This window comes from Silurus meridionalis, chromosome 17 (assembly GCF_014805685.1).
Source record: "Silurus meridionalis isolate SWU-2019-XX chromosome 17, ASM1480568v1, whole genome shotgun sequence".
In the NCBI taxonomy this organism is placed as follows: Eukaryota; Metazoa; Chordata; class Actinopteri; order Siluriformes; family Siluridae; genus Silurus; species Silurus meridionalis.
Window position 1 is genome coordinate 21,867,510 of NC_060900.1, and position 17,529 is coordinate 21,885,038.

Sequence of the window (17,529 nt, forward strand, 5' to 3'; positions counted from 1 at the left end):
TTCATAAAATTTTAAGGAAAATTATGAATTTAATCCATTTTGAAATAAGGCTGTAACAAAACAAAATATCTGACTTGAATTCACTAATAAAAATGTAGCCACATGCAGTAATATTATAAATTGAAGATGCATCGAGCTATCGAACTGAATCGAATCATTGACATGATAATCGTAATTTGATTACGATTATCATGTCAATGATTCGATTCAGTTCGATATCTCGATGTATAGATACACCTAGTATAGATGCACACCCCTACTGATGTAACATCCATCTTTACTCTCCATTGGGGCTGGAATAGTCGACAGAGCAAGAATGTCAGCATCAAGCAGTCACGTTTTTATACAGCTAAAAAGAATGCTAAATAACACTTGTTTTTACGTGTCATCTCATTTTGTGTTGCAAAAGAGAAAGTCATACAGATTAGATCAATGCTTTATTCAACTGTTCACTTCAGTGAGTAAGTTGTTCATAATGGCGTAATGGCATAAATATGACTTCACAATAATTACAAGATATTATGGATATGCATTTCCATAACTGAGGCTGATGCGATTCACATCTAGATGCATAGCTACAAGATAGATAATAGATTTACCCCATTACGATGTAATGTGATCTGATTTTGATAGAAGAATGCTGAGGATGGAGCCACCAGGTAGGAGGAAAAGAGAAAGGCCAAGGAGGAGGTTCATGGATGTGTTGAGGGAAGACATGCAGGTAGTTGGTATGAAAGAGGCAGATGTAGAGGACAGGGTGGTATGGAGACGGATGATCCGCTGTGGCGACCCCTAATGGGAAAAGCCGAAAGAAGAAGAAGTGATCTGATTTTGATTTGATTCAACAAAATGCGATTCAATGCTATGGAACAAATATGCTATTTAATTCAATGGATTAATGGTACAGTTAGTTCTTATGGTACAGTTAGTTTGTTTTTATTTCTTTGGTTTAGACAGACAACTAATCTTAAATTAAGTGCAAAAAAAATGATTAAATAAAACCAGACAAGAAATCAATCTACATATAAAATATTGGTCACAAATTATTGATTACTTTCTAAATAATAGAAATATAGTGCATTTACTTATCATTATATATGTGTGTGTGTGTGTGTGTGTGTGTGTGTGTGTGTGTGTGTGTGTGTAAATAAATTATTTTTTACAGATGTGAACGTGAAAAACAACGCATTGCGATACAACTGCCAATATTAATAAATGCCTCATATCAATGCTTTCTTTACAAACAGTTTTAAACAGAACAGTAGGTCTACTGGTGACTTCTTAGGAAGAATAATTGTACTTTCTAGAACACAGCTAAAACCTGATTAACTGTTGTCGGCTTAATAGTCTATTAATCATTCTAATAATTGTTAGGTTAGTTTCATTTTCAAAGTAATGGTTAGTTGCTGCCCTACTCTACAATTGGAAGATGTAGTCCTTATTGGATTGTCTTAATCTTAATGCTGTTTATTTATTATATACAGGGCCCCCTTAGAAGAAATAAATCCTCACAATTCAGGTAGCGCATCATCAAATAGTAAAGGATAAGACCTTTCCTTTCCATCACATCACTATCGTATATGTAAGCTGGTGATATAACGTAAAAGATAAATACTGTAATTACTTTCCTCTAGGGAAAAAACTCAGGAAACGGATTTACCAGCAGTAACCTGATTGTAACGAGGAACACCACTGTGAAATGGGAATAACTTTGAGATTATTTGATTAATGCTGTGTGGCACAACCAGGACTCTTCCAAGAGCTGCCACCCAGCCAAACTGAGCAATTGTGAGAGAGGAGCCTTAGTTAGAGAGGTGACTAAGAACAAGATCATCACTCTGACTGGGCTCCAGAGATCCTGTGTGGAGCTGGGACAATGTTCCAGAAGAAGAACTGCTCATTACCTGGCCAAAAGCATACCCAAAGTAAAGCATGATCGTGGCAGCATTATGTTGTGAGTGTGTTTTTCTATAGCAGGTAGTTGGCAACTGGTCAGGGTTGAGGGAAAGCTGAATGCAGCAAAGTACAGAGATCCTTAATAAAAACATGTTCCACAGCACTCAGGACCTTAGTCTAGGCTTCAAGGTTCACTTTCCTGCATGACACAACCTTAAGCACACAGACAACACGGGAGTGAGTTAGATTTAAGAAATATTGTGAATGTTTTGGCAAAACAAGCCAGAAAGAAATTATGTTGACAAATCAATCTCAATAAGTAAAACAGAAACTAAAACAAACTTCTGAAGTAAAATTATGGGAAAGTGGCAGAAAGTTATAGCAGAAAGTTATATATAGAAAGTTATACAGAATACAGTGGAAGGTTGGGACAGGGAGGACCGCTGGAAGGAACTGAAGAGAAGAAATAATGTTTACTAGATTACGGAGGGACCCTGGATTTTAAAAAGTACTTACATATTATAGGTAATCTTAAATCAGGAAGATGTGAATTTTATAACAGTATTAAATGTGTTGAAACTGTGGTCCTTGAATATCAGAGGTATGAGACAAAGAATAAAGTTGAAGGAAAGTATTAGGAAAATGGAGGTTTCTGGGGGAAAGCCGTGACATTAGTACACATTTATTTAGTTTGCTAAAGGACACAGGTCTAGCAAATAGAATATAGTTTGCAGTTTTGGAAATTATCATTAAGATTATAAAACTATATAAGGGAGAAGAAAAGTGTTCACTCTATTACGGTCTACACTCCAGTACAGTAGGTGGCGGTATTGACAAAAAAAAAAAGGCAGGGGGGGCGTTTTTTTTTATTTACGTGATAGAAAATTCGGATTACATTCGGGTTTTTTTTTTAAGTTAAGAAAAAACAAAGAATGTTCAGGGAAAACAGGAGCTAAACTGGTTATTAAAGGAAAATTCCGTCTACTGCGACTCTGACTGTGAAAAAAATAGTGAAAATTTAGGACTGCTAGACGAAGGAAGGGACTTTCACACGAAAGCCAAAGAAAACGACAGTCTACCGCGGCCACGGTTTTATTGGTTGAACTGTTGTATTTTTCTCTCCCCAAAGATAATGAAATCCACGTTTCTGCCACTTCATTTGTACATAATCGGTAAGCGGTTATTGTGACCTTCTTTTTGCTTCCATTGCCGATGTAGATCAATGCTGAGTTGTTTCTACGCGTTTAATGGAGTTTACGTGTGAAATCATAAATATTATTAAGTGTTTAAGTTATTAAAGCTTTAAAACTAGGTTTTTTTTTTCATAAAATATCATTCTGTTTGTGTTTGACTGAATTGTTTCTCTACAACAGGAACTTAAAAAACATTGTATATCAAAGAAAAAAACAAGCTTTTTTTTTTCATTTTTAAGTGTTGTTGCAAAGGGTCTGGGTACTTATGAACATGATATTTACATTCTTTTAATAAACAAAATTACAGGCATTTCTATAATTGTTTTCATTTTGTTATTATGGGCTACTGAGTGTAGATTAATATGAAAAAAAGCAATTTAAATGTAGTATCAGGCTACCACGTAACAACATTTTGAAAATTAAATTGGGTCTGAATACTTTCCGAATGCACTGTATATGATCCAGGAGACTTTTCAAAAGTCTTATATTAACTCTAAATGAATTAAATACTCTATTAAGTCTTATATTAAATTTAGGGATAAAACAGGAAAACACGTTCAAGTCTAGACTGAATCTTGTCATGGCACCTACTGGAATGTTTTAGGAGGTGAGAAAAAGAGTGCATGAAGAAAGTAAGCATGCAGACAGTAACCCAGAGCTCAGGATCACAACAGACAGTGAGATACTGTATATTGGTGAAATCACATTAATCTGTTCATCAAATGTTTTAATCGTTTTAAAGAAAAGAAGTAATCAGAAAAGTAAATACATTTTGATAGGATAGTTTTCCACAAACGTAGCTGATTCTTATAATTGTGTTTAAGTTTAAACAATCAGTCAGACTTTTACTTGCCTCAGAAGTATATACATGCATGTGTTTTGCTACCAAACAGGTGTTTATGCTCGTAACACATTTGGAGCATCATGCAGGCATGGTGAATATCTATCAAAAGCTGAAGAATGCTGTCCAATGTGTAATATAGGTAAGAAATGATGAGACTTGCACCATGATATACTGCTTGTTAGGTGATGTAGATGAAGTAAAACTATGTTTTTATTCATATTTGATTGTGATATTAACTCTAATGAAGATGATTTTATAGAGGCTTTATGTGAACTATAACATATTGGCTCTCTGTTTTCTCATCACTGAATACAATCTCAGTTCATATATTTTTGTTCTGCAGGGTTGGTGGTTCTCGGAGACTGTACTGGTGATTACAGTACAACATGTGCTCCTTGTACTAAAGGAACATTCATGAATGTGCGTAATCGTCTAACAAGTTGTTTTCTATGTAAAACCTGTGACAGAGGTAAATATCATCGTGTACATTTATTTTATATTTAATATTTAAATCATCAGGATTTGCTAATCTAATGTTCTGTTTCTAGGGCTTTACATTTTGCAAAACTGTAGCACAATAAAGGACACAGTCTGTGAGGTCTTGGATGGGTATTACTGTGTACAGCACTCAGATGGAGAATGTTCTCTTGCAATGAAACACAGTGAGTGTAAACCAGGAGAACAAATAAAAACTCTAGGTGAGTAATAATGCCTCAGTTTTTACTCTGATCACGGTCACATTCAAAATGCCAATCTGCAATTTAGTTTTTGAACATATAACATTTCAATTCATAGTAAAAATGACATGATTATGGAGCTGTTTTTGGACAATAATGGAACATTGAAATATGTATCTAAAATAAAAGGTTTGGCCATTGCATCTTCAAGCTCCTTGCTACAATTATAGTTATCACTACATCTTACAGAGCATTAAATGGATCAGTAAAAAGTAGTAGCTTCAATTGCACTTAACTTCTGTGAATTATTATTATTTATTTTTTTGCAGGTGTCTGAAAAATGTTAACATGAAAATTTGAAAAGTAAAAATGATGATTGATTTTATAATTATTAATATTATGATTGCATATATACTTGCATCTTCGCATTTAAAAGTAAAAATGGGATTTTTCCTTCCTTAATTTTTAACTAAACCAAGTTTAAATCAGTGCAGTACAGAGAGATTTCAGGTGCAGGGTTGGGAAACACTGCATCCTTAAAAACCACAGATGACTGGTTCTATTGTAAAACTGTTGTGTGCTTCACTGTCCTGAATTTGAATTGTGACTTTATTTACAGGCACTAAATCCTCAGACACAGTTTGTGAAGCGTGTCCATCAGGATTTTATTCCCCTAAAGGTGTGAGATGCTTTAAATGGAATGAGTAAGTAATTTTTCTTAATAATTTGAGCTTTAATATTTTTGGTTGCCTGTTAGATTTTCATCTCTCTGTTGAGTGTTTCTCTTTGTGTAAAAGTAGTGTTTTTTCTTTCTTCAAGCTGTTCACTCAATAATGAGATTGTGGATGAAGAAGGAACTTCTATTACAGATGTTAAATGCAAACGATTAAGAAAGAGATTTGGTCTTATAGCAGCTTTTCTCATAAGTGCAGTTCCTTTACTGTTATTATCTTCATATTGGATGCACAGAGGAGACACAAGTGAGTTGTGTTCGGTGTTAACCTTCATTTTTAATGTAATAGCATGTTTACAAATCTATACTGTACAATATTCCTATCTATATTGTAAGTGCTTATTTTCTTTTTCCTTTTTTTACAGATAGAGAATTAAAAGTAAGTGCTGACTTTAAATAATATAATATTACATTGTTAAAAAGCATTTAGATTTTTTGCAATACTGATGCTACACTGTGCACAGTCTTTAAGCGGCTCTTTCTATCAAAAGTATTGCTTGATCCTTTTCTTATGATGCAGACAAAACCAGTAAAATTCATGTTACAGAAAACTGACTTTGTTCAAAAGAATGTGTATGATATTTAAAAATTGAACCATAATCGATTATATCCTACTGACGTCAGGCCATGAAGTCCAAGGAAATCTGTAGACCTCAGAGGCAGAATTGTGTCCAGGCACTGATCTAGAGAAGAGTACAGAGAAGTTTCTGCAACATTGAAGCTCCCAATGAGCACAGTGACCTCCATCATCCATATCTGGGAAAAGTTCGAAACACCAGGACTCCTAGAGCGGTCAACCCGACCCAACTGAGTGATTGGGTGAGCAGAGCTTTATGCAGGGACGTGACCAGGAGGAGGAGATCACTCTGAAAGAGCTCCAGCGTTTCTCTGTGTAGGAGAACCTTCCAGCACTTCACTATTTAGGCCTGTATGGTAGAGTGGCCAGACGGAAGCCACTTCTCAGTGAAAGTCAGATGACAGCCCATGTGATGCCCACGAAAGTGTACCCACATTGTGTATTAGTTGTTTCTTTTGTAGTTAATTTTTATTATACACTCTTTTTTTCAAGATTTATTTTTGCATAACATGTAATGTTAAACAGTAACATATACATGCAATTATACCTCTGCGCCTGTAGGGGGGGGCAATGGGACTAGTTTGCCTATGCATCACCGGAAATTTCTCTCATAACTGAGAAAGATTTAATGAAGGCAAGCCACAGTTTCTGTCATCCTTTTTGTTCTCCACTTTTCAAGTGGGTAATATGTTTAAAACTTAACCAAAGTTGTTGTTATGACTTTGTGAACATTCAGAGACACTTTTGGTGTTAGTGTAGAGAGTTTTTTCCACAAGGCTGGATAAATGCTAATAAAATAAATGCTAATGCTGTTTAGCAAAGGTAACGCGGCACCGCGCTAGTGTGGGCAAGTAGTACTTTATGTGAGGTTTGTGTAGGCCACGTGCTTATATTTTCACGAGTCAAAATGTGATATCAGGCTCCTGCATTTTGTTTTATTTAATATGTATAGAGATTTGGTTTTACTTTAAAATGATGTTAAGAGATGTTTAAATATAAAATTATATGTTAGTGTGTTAGTATATAAACATATGTTAATTAAAAGAGTTAAAATACACAGAGTTAATATGCAAAGCTCTACACGTTTAAAGAAGCTGACAATAAAAACTGCCATGTTATTTACAAGTTGCTGTGAAGCATGTAGTCCAAGAAACACTGAATGGTGTGTGTAAAAGTGCATTTAAGGTGCAAGTAACCAGCATGTTAATCTGTAAAGTGATGTAGAGATGTGAAAATGGTGTTGTAACAGAATGTGTTTATTTTTGGACACTCCAATATGTCTAAGAGGACAGTGAATATGGACAGTGAAATAAACTGGATAAATGGACAGTGTTTACACTGCAGTGAATAACATGTCAATAAACATAACTGAGAAAGATTTAATGAAGGCAAGCCACAGTTTCTGTGTCATCCTTTTTGTTCTCCACTTTTCAGTTTTTTATACAGCTGTCTCACGGGCGCCACAACCCGGTACCTGTAACAGTTTATTGGGGGCTCGTCCGGGATCTTCTCCGCTGTCAGGGTGGAAGATGATCCAGTGATACAGACACCTGGGACCAAAGGTGACCAGCCAGGGAACTAGCCACTCATTGGGGAGAGAGATTCGATACGGTGACCCATTGCGTGAAAGAGGGAAACACTCATGGCAGACAGTGAGAGGAAAAGCTTGGTGTGGACCATCAAGAAAGGCCTGCTCACCCTTTCTGCAGATGAACTGTTCCAGATTGCAAAGTCGCTGGGTCCTGTGCCAGGGGTGGACCGGTCTCGTTTGGCACCTATGGATGAGGAGGCTTGTTTCGACTACATCAGCAGTTTCATGCACAGTAAGCACTTGCAAGAGTCTGAGGATGAAGGCCTAGCTCACTTATTAGAGTTGAAAGAGGTAGTTGATGTAACTATTCAGAGTCATGTGTCTGACATACAAATGTGTGTAAAAGGTAATGCTGTCTCACATGTTCCACTGTCAAACTTACAAGTTGATATCACTGGTGAGGAAACTCAAGCTAATGTTAATGTAAATCCAGTTGATGGTGAGACTGTTGAAATTGATGCTAATGCAATACACCCTTTAGCAAACACAGCTATCAACACACACAACTCAGAAATACAGAAATTACTGGCTAGCTATGAGGAACTTAGTAAGAAGATCACACAGTACATACCCACCTCCACTCTGCAGTCCACACTCCATTCACCTGCAAAGTCACAGCTCACATCACAGAATAGGGACACATTGAACACTAGGCGTTTGGGTGAATATCCCACAACTGTTGCTCATGACAAGTTGGTCTCCTTAAGAGAGTTGTCCTATCTACATCGTAGAGAGTTCAAGATTCAGGGTGGTCAGATTGGAGATCATGGTTCAGACATCAGTTATAACAATGTTTGCCGCCAGATTGAAGAAGGGGTAAAGGAGCAATTTAGTGATGCAGAAATTGTTAAAGCTGTCCTCAGGGCAATAAAACCTGGAAATTTCAAAGATATGCTTATGAACAAGGAAGATCTGACTATCGAAGAGTTCAAAGTTTTTCTTTACTCCCACCTCGGTGAGCAAAACACCTTGGAGCTTTTCCAGGAGCTCATGTGCACCAAACAGAAGGACAATGAGACACCTCAACAATTCCTGTATAGAGCAATAGGGCTTAAGCAAAAGATCTTGCTGGCCTCAAGACATGCTGATACAGATGTGAGGTACAGTCCAAGCACAGTTCAGGATGTTTTCCTCCATACTGTACATCAAGGCCTGGGGCACAAGCATGATGAAATCCGTCGAGAACTCAAACCATTGCTTGCAGATCCTAGTGTGACTGATGAGACAATCCTGAAACAGATACATAAGATAATGAGCGATGAAAGTGGAAGACAGAGGCGTTTAGGTCCGGCCACCCGTCAAAGGCTCGCTACTGTGCACAGTGCTCAGGCTGAAGCAAATGTCATTCAGTCTCCTGGTGTCAAGGAAGAAAAAGTGGAAAAGAAATCAAAAACAGATGTGATCCAACAGTTGACAGACAAAATTGAGAAGCTGACCAGTCTTGTAGAGGTTATGCAACAGTCAGTACAAACACAAAAACCGGGACAAGTCAGGCATGCACAGAGAGGTAAGACAAACGACAGGAGGGAGAAACCATATGGATGTCAAAAGTGCATTGAACAGAACTACTCCGCTTGCACTCACTGTTTCCGTTGTGGCGAAGGCGGTCATCGAGCAGTGGGATGTCTGAAGAAAACGGTGCAGCAGGAAAACTGGAGCCAGTCCCTGTTGGGGGACAGACAGTGACTGGATCCCTAAAGTCCCAGACACACACCCGCCATACCAATGACCCAGACACACAAAGTGTGACAGCCGTTCAAGCACAAGGCATGACAGAAGTTCAAAGTCAGAGACAAACAAACCCAACCTCTGGTACACCATTTCACATCCTACCGAACAGCAAAAGTGGGCGTCTTGCCAAACTCATTGGAAGAAAAGCTCTCACCTACTGTAACCTGAATGGTTAGCTGTGACTGCTTTGTTAGATACTGGAGCTCAGGTGAGCATGATTGACAGAGATTGGAAAAACAAATACTTGCCAGATACCATTGTTAACTCGCTTAGCGAGATTTTTCAGGATGGAGAGGAGCTGAAAGTCTGTGCAGTTAATGGTGACATGATTCCATTTGATGGCTGGATATCCCTAACAGTTAATTTGATGGGAAATGAAAATCCTGCTCTGTCAGTCACTGTGCCATTTCTTGTCAGCAGTCTTACCCTGGAGAGGCCACTACTGGGATTTAATGTACTGGAGGAGATGATACAAACACAGCCTGAGCAGCTAGTCCCCACACTCACTACCCTACTTTGTAACGCCATGTTGATATCAACCGATAAAGCAGAGCTTCTTGTAGCCTTCATCCAGGTCAGCAAACCCTCTGTACAGTGTGGATGTATACGGACTGGCAGACAAGATGTTGCCATTCCAGCGGGTCAAGTAGCCTGGATAAAATGCCAAGTCCCACCAAGCATGGACTCGTCTGATTTAGCCTTCCTGTTTGAACCTGATGATAACGCATTGCTGGCCGACCTGGATGTTGGTGATGCTCTGTTGGAGGTGCAAAACCCAAGGAAGCCATATGTAACTGTACCTGTCGGAAACAACACAAAACACTCCATCCTCTTACCAAGAAAGACAGCTCTTGGTCGCATTCATACTGTTGAGAAGGTGATTCCAGCGGCCAGCCCAACAACCCAACATCCACAGTAACCATCAACAGTGCTGTTTTAACCCCTGATGGCCCCAGCCCACCTCCATGGCAACCTAATGTTGACCTTAGCCATCTTAACGAGGAAAAAAGGTTAGTGGTCAGTGAAATGCTTCACAAGAAGCTGGCGCCGCACAAGGTGAAAACGATATTGGATGCATACCAAGCCTACAGATGTCGATCACACTTAAGGATACAATACCCGTGCAAAGGACTTACTCTTCAGTCCCTAAGCCACTCTTTAAAGAGGTAAAAGAGTACATACAGGAACTGATGCTCAGAGGCTGGATAGTTAAATCCAAATCCCCGTATGCTGCTCCAGTTGTCTGCGTCAGAAAAAAAGATGGAAGCTTGAGGCTGTGCATTGATTATCGCCTCCTGAACAAGAAGACTGTCCCTGACCGACATCCTCTACCTAGAATACAGGACCTGACAGATACCCTTGGTGGCAATACCTGGTTTAGCATATTGGACCAGGGCAAAGCCTATCACCAGGGTTTTGTTGCTGAAGATTCCCGTCATTTCACCGCGTTTATCACTCCTTGGGGGCTTTATGAATGGGTCCGTGTCCCATTTGGATTGTCGAATGCCCCTGCAGCATTCCAGCGAAGCATGGAAGAAATGCTTGGGCCTCTCAGAGATGAGTGCTGCATCCCATATCTTGACGATGTGCTCTGCTATGCAAAGACATTCGATGAACATGTGGAGGCGCTCCGCAGAGTCCTCCAGGCTCTCCAGCGCCACGGAGTAAAATTGAGGCCAGAGAAATGCGAGCTATTCAAACAAGAAGTCAGGTATGTGGGCCGTCTTGTGTCAGCTGAGGGGATCAGAATAGACCCCCGTGACTTGGAAGCTGTCAAAACCCTGACGAGTAAAACACCACAGACAGTTGGTGAGGTGAGGAAGCTGACTGGATTCCTGGGCTATTACCGCTCATACATTCAGGATTTCTCCCGAATTGCAAAGCCGATCTATGAGCTGCTCCAAACGAAGTCAGGAAAACCCGGATCCCAGTACGAGGTAAAAGTGCTGGGGCCACAATTACCCTCCCGAGAACCTGTTAGCTGGACTGCTGTACACCAGGGGGCCCTTGAACAATTGGTCACTCTCTTGACAAGTCCACCTGTTTTGGCATACCCTGATTTCCACTTGCCTTTTACTTTACATACCGATGCTTCAGACCGAGGCCTTGGAGCAGTCCTATACCAGCGCCAGGATAGCAAACTGAGAGTCATAGGATATGGGTCAAGAACACTCACACCAGCAGAACGCAATTACCATCTGCACAGTGGGAAACTGGAGTTCCTTGCACTGAAATGGGCAGTGTGTGAGAAGTTCCGCGATTACTTATACTATGCTCCACACTTTACTGTCTATACAGATAATAATCCGCTGACTTATGTCCTGGGGACGGCGAAACTCAACGCGTCGGTCACCGGTGGGTTGGTGAGCTTTCTGATTTTAGATTTGACATTAAATACAGGCCCGGGAAGTCAAATGTAGATGCAGACACTTTGTCACGCCTGCCTCTGGATATAGAGACATATGAGATGACTTGCACTGGGGAAGTCACAGATGAGGCAGTGCGTGCAACATGGGATGGGAGTCAGGCAGCTAAGAGCAAGGACGTAGCCTGGGTGGCAGCACTTAATATGACCTCCTCTAAACCGCTCCAACAATCTCACTCCAACATACTGCCCATCAACCATGAGGATCTTGTGAGGGCCCAGCAAGAGGATAAAGCAATAAACCAGATAAGAGAGTTAAAACTGTCTGGCACTAAATTGACGGAAGCAATCCGAAAAACAGTGAGAGGAGCCGCTCAAAAGCTGCTTCATGAATGGAGTAAGCTGTATTTGGAAAATGATCTCCTTTACCGAAGAACTAAGGAGCAGAAACAGTTGGTCCTCCCCTGCAAATACAGGGTGCTTGCTCTGAAATATCTGCACAATGAGATGGGACATGTGGGCACAGAAAGAGTCCTCCACCTTGCTAGGGAGAGATTCTACTGGCCCTTTATGGCAAAAGAAATAGAGGATTATGTCACCGAAAATGTCCATGTATTCAGGCCAAGAAACCTACCACACAGATCCGTGCACCAATGGGCAGCATCACGTCCAGTTTCCCTTTAGAGCTTGTGTGCATTGACTACTTGCATTTGGAAGCCAGCAGTGGAGGTTATGAGTACATTCTAGTAGTGCTTGATCATTTCACCAGATTCTCACAGGCGTATCCCACAAAGAACAAGAGCGGTAAGACTGCAGCCGAGCGCCTGTTTAGCGACTTTATACCCCGATTTGGGTACCCCGCCAAACTTCATCACGACCAAGGCCGGGAGTTTGAGAATAAACTGTTCCAAACGTTACAGCAACTGTCGGGAGTAGCCAACTCCAGGACAACGCCGTATCACCCGCAAGGAAACCCAGCTGAGCGGCTAAACCGCACCATACTCCAGATGTTGAGGACACTGACTGAAAGTGAGAAACTGCGGTGGAAGGATCACCTCCGCATGTTATACACGCATATAATTGCACCAGACACGAATCAACTGGCTATTCGCCTTTTTCCTCCTTTATGGCCGTCATCCACATCTCCCAGTTGACTTACTCTTTGGGTTACCTGAAGACAAGGAGTCATATTCACCTAGAGGCTATGCCGAAAAATGGGCCGAAAGAATGTCAGAAGCCTACCGGATTGCCAGTGAAAACAGCAGGAAGTCCAGTGCAAGAGGAAAGGTTATTTATGACAGGAAAGCAAAAGGAGTGGTTTTACAACCAGGTGATCGGGTTCTGGTTAGGAATCTCAGTGAACGTGGGGGCCCAGGCAAGTTAAGACCGTATTGGGAGAAGACTGTCTACAGTGTTAAACAACAACTGGCCAACAATTCTGTTTACATTGTCTGTCCTGAGACTGGGGACCAGGAAAAAACCCGTACATTGCATCGCAATCTCTTGTTGCTGGTGAACGACTTACCTCTCGACATCACCGTACCTCATACCAGACCTATCACTGGAAAAAAGCAACGCACAGTAAGACAGGGGGATCAGACAGCCACACAAACGGGCACCAGTGAGGGTCATAGCTCTGATTCAGATGATGATGATGATGATTACAACCAGGGTATTGGTTGAGAACCCTTCAGTGAGACAGGAGGCAGGGCCTCCTACTCATCCTGAGAAATCTACCTCGCCTCAGAGGAACCTCTGTGCAGCTCCAGAACCTGTATGTAGCACACCTTTTACTGTACCTGGGTATTCACCAAGCTTTATCCTGGCACTTCCAGAAAGTGAAGCTACCCAAGGCACTGATAAGGTCCTACATGATCTCAGTAGACCTATGGAAGAAAATGAAGGCAACCAGTATGTGGAGCCCAGCACCAAAGCCGACCCCTAACCCATCTTGTTGAGCAAGGCCACACAGAACTGAGGAGGTCGACACGTGAAAGGAAGCCAAGACAGTTTCTCACCTATGAAACATTAGGTGAACCATCAACGCAGTCACACACTAATCTTAACTCAGTTTCTGCTCACTTATCCCCATACACGCCCATCACCCATCTCCCTTCACCCCCATACCTGCCCATGTCATTTATTACCCCAATGAGTCTACCAGGTTTACAACCCATCTTGTACACTCAGACACCGTACCCACCATATACCCACCATACACCAGTCACATATATTCCATCTACAACGCTTTGCTATTGAGTAGAATTTCGATTACTAAGGATGTTTATGATTGAAGAACAGTTTATGTTGTTTGGTTAATATGTTTAAAGGAATGCCAGGAGCCATTCTTATTTTGTCGGGGAGCGTGTGATGCCCACGAAAGTGTGCCCACATTGTGTATTAGTTGTTTCTTTTGTAGTTAATTTTTATTATACACTCTTTTTTTCAAGATTTATTTTTGCATAACATGTAATGTTAAACAGTAACATATACATGCAATTATACCTCTGCGCCTGTAGGGGGGGGCAATGGGACTAGTTTGCCTATGCATCACCGGAAATTTCTCTCATAACTGAGAAAGATTTAATGAAGGCAAGCCACAGTTTCTGTGTCATCCTTTTTGTTCTCCACTTTTCAAGTGGGTAATATGTTTAAAACTTAACCAAAGTTGTTGTTATGACTTTGTGAACATTCAGAGACACTTTTGGTGTTAGTGTAGAGAGTTTTTTCCACAAGGCTGGATAAATGCTAATAAAATAAATGCTAATGCTGTTTAGCAAAGGTAACGCGCACCGCGCTAGTGTGGGCAAGTAGTACTTTATGTGAGGTTTGTGTAGGCCACGTGCTTATATTTTCACGAGTCAAAATGTGATATCAGGCTCCCTGCATTTTGTTTTATTTAATATGTATAGAGATTTGGTTTTACTTTAAAATGATGTTAAGAGATGTTTAAATATAAAATTATATGTTAGTGTGTTAGTATATAAACATATGTTAATTAAAAGAGTTAAAATACACAGAGTTAATATGCAAAGCTCTACACGTTTAAAGAAGCTGACAATAAAACTGCCATGTTATTTACAAGTTGCTGTGAAGCATGTAGTCCAAGAAACACTGAATGGTGTGTGTAAAAGTGCATTTAAGGTGCAAGTAACCAGCATGTTAATCTGTAAAGTGATGTAGAGATGTGAAAATGGTGTTGTAACAGAATGTGTTTATTTTTGGACACTCCAATATGTCTAAGAGGACAGTGAATATGGACAGTGAAATAAACTGGATAAATGGACAGTGTTTACACTGCAGTGAATAACATGTCAATAAACATAACTGAGAAAGATTTAATGAAGGCAAGCCACAGTTTCTGTGTCATCCTTTTTGTTCTCCACTTTTCAATTTTTTTTATACAGCTGTCTACGGGCGCCACAACCCGGTACCTGTAACACCCACCTGGAGTTTGCAAAAAATGCACCTGAAGGACTCTCAGACCATGGGAAACAAAGACTGAACTCTTTGGCCTAAATGGCAAGCAGTAGGTCTGGAGGAAACCAGGCAACGCTCATCACCTGGCCAATACCAGTCCATCATGGTGACAGCATCATCCTGTGGGGATGTTTTTCAGTGGCAGGAACTGGGAGACTAGTCAGGATCGAGGGAAAGACGAACGCAGCAATGTACAGAGACATCCTTAATGAAAACATGCTCCAGAGCGCTCTGGACCTCAGACTGAGGTGACGATTCTGAGGCAACGGTTCAGCTTCCTAAAGGACAACAACCCAAAGGCTGTGAATAATTATGTACATGTGTTTTTCTTTTGTATATTTTCTATACATTTTCAAACATACTTCTTTCACATTGTCATTATGGGGTATTGTTTGTAGAATTTTAAGGAAAATTATGAATTGAATCCATTTTGAAATAAGGCTGTAACAAAACATCTGACTGCTTTTATTCACTGATAAAAATGTAGCCACATGCAGTAATATTATAAATTGAAGATGCATCGTGATTTTGAATTCAATCGAATCATTGACATGATAATTATAATTGAATCATGAACCTAGTGAAGATACACACCTCTACTGATGTAGCATCCATCTTTACTCTCCATTGGTCCAATGATTAGTCGACAGAGCAAGAATGTCAGCATCAAGCAGTTACGTTTTTATACAGCTAAAAAGAATGCTAAATAACACTTGTTTTTACATGTCATCTCATTTTGTGTTGCAAAAGAGAAAGCCGTACAGATTGGATAATTGCTTTATTCAACTGTTCGCATCAGTGCGTAAGATGTTCAAGCATAAATATGACTTGCATAGCTACAAGGTAGATGATAGATTTACCCCATTACGATGCAATGTGATCTGATTTTGATTTGATTCAACACAATGCGATTCAATGCTATAGAAAAATATGCTATTTAATTCAATATGGTACAGTTAGTTTGTTTTTATTTCTTTGGTTTAGACAGACAACAAATCTTAAATTTAGTGCAAAAAAAAATTACAGATAGTCGTCGACTTACGACCTATGCAACTTACGACCATTCGACTTTACGACCACAATCGCTAGCTGCGGCGAACTACAGTGCGTACCGGCTTCCGGCATCATTTTACAGTACTGTACATATAGCCTACTCTACTTACGACCAAATCATGTTACGACCGATCTGTCGATCCCAATTGTCGTCGTAAGTCGACGACTACCTGTAAATAAAACCAGACAAGAAATCAATCAACATATGAAATGTTGGTCACAAATTATTGGTTACTTTCTAAGTAATAGAAGTATAGTGCATTTACTTATCATTATATGTGTGTGTGTGTGTGTGTGTCTGTGTGTCTGTGTGTGTGTAAATACATTTTACAGATGTGAATATGTAAAAAAATGCATTGCGATACAAATGGCGATATTAATAAATGCCTCATATCAATTCTTTGTATACAAACAGTTTTAAACAGAACAGTAGGTCTACTGGTGACTTTTAAGGAAGGATAATTGTACTTTCTAGAACACAGCTAAAACTGTTGTCAGCTTAATAGTCTATTAATCATTCTAATAATTGTTAGGTTAGTTTTATTTTCAAAGTAATGGTTAGTTGCTGCTCTACTCTACAATTGGAAAATGTAGTCCTTATTGGATTGTCTTAATCTTAATGCTGTTTATTCATTCACAGGTTCCCACAGAAGAAATTAATCCTCACAATTCAGGTTGCGCATCATCAAATAGTAAAGGGTAAGACCTTCCCTTTCCATCACATCACTATCGTATATGTAAGCTGGTATTATAATATAGAAGTTAACTTCTATATAATAATATAGAAGATAAATGTTGTAATTACTTTTCTCTAGGGAAAAAAAATCAGGAAACGGATTCACCAGCAGTAACCCGATTATAACGAGGAACACCACTGTGAAATGGGAATAACTTTGAGATTATTTGATTAATGCTGTGTGACACAACCAAGACTCTTCCAAGAGCTGCCACCCAGCCAAACTGAGCAATTGGGAGAAAGCCTTAGAGAGGTGACTAAGAACCCGATTGTCTCTCTGACTGGGCTTCAGAGATCCTGTGTGGAGCTGGGACAATGTTTCAGAAGGAGAACTGCTAATTACCTGGCCAAAAGCATCCCCAAAATAAAACATGATGTTGTGAGTGTGTTTTTCTATAGCATGGAGTTGGAAACTGGTCAGGGTTGAGGGAAAGCTGAATGAGCAAAGTACAGAGATCCTTAATAAAAACATGTTCCACAGCACTCAGGACCTTAGTCTGGGCTGAATTTTCACCTTACTGCATGACAACAACCTTAAGCACACAGACAAGACAACACAGGCATGAGTTAGATTTAAGAAATGTTGAATGTTTTGGCAAAACAAGAAATGATGTTGACAAATCAATAAGTAAAGCAGAAGCTAAAACAAACCT

At 39.8% G+C, this 17,529-nt stretch overlaps 1 protein-coding gene across 2 annotated transcripts; it reads left to right on the plus strand.

Moving 5' to 3' along the window:
- The first annotated feature begins 2,726 nt into the window (after nucleotides 1–2,726).
- On the plus strand, nucleotides 2,727–17,363 carry LOC124399673 (tumor necrosis factor receptor superfamily member 14-like). 2 transcript variants are annotated; one of them, XM_046870775.1, is made up of 9 exons: nucleotides 2,727–3,068; nucleotides 3,983–4,072; nucleotides 4,277–4,402; nucleotides 4,482–4,631; nucleotides 5,230–5,314; nucleotides 5,430–5,590; nucleotides 5,709–5,722; nucleotides 16,781–16,839; nucleotides 16,956–17,363. In XM_046870775.1, the coding sequence occupies exons 1-9, from the start codon at nucleotides 3,029–3,031 to the stop codon at nucleotides 17,029–17,031; spliced, it is 801 nt and encodes a 266-aa protein (XP_046726731.1). In that variant the 5' UTR covers nucleotides 2,727–3,028; the 3' UTR covers nucleotides 17,032–17,363. The 2 variants fall into 2 exon arrangements, with proteins under 2 accessions (XP_046726731.1, XP_046726732.1); XM_046870776.1 differs by lacking the exons at nucleotides 16,781–16,839; nucleotides 16,956–17,363 and adding an exon at nucleotides 5,968–6,838 and having other exon boundaries at nucleotides 2,733–3,068.
- Nucleotides 17,364–17,529: the final 166 nt, after the last annotated feature.

Excerpts from the sequence above, each read along its gene's own strand:
- LOC124399673 (XM_046870775.1), top strand. The coding sequence starts at position 3,029 with ATGAAATCCACGTTTCTGCCACTTCATTTGTACATAATCG. Across the intron at positions 4,632-5,229 it reads AGAACAAATAAAAACTCTAG|GCACTAAATCCTCAGACACA; the intron begins GTGAGTAATAAT and ends CTTTATTTACAG. Across the intron at positions 5,315-5,429 it reads AGATGCTTTAAATGGAATGA|CTGTTCACTCAATAATGAGA; the intron begins GTAAGTAATTTT and ends TCTTTCTTCAAG.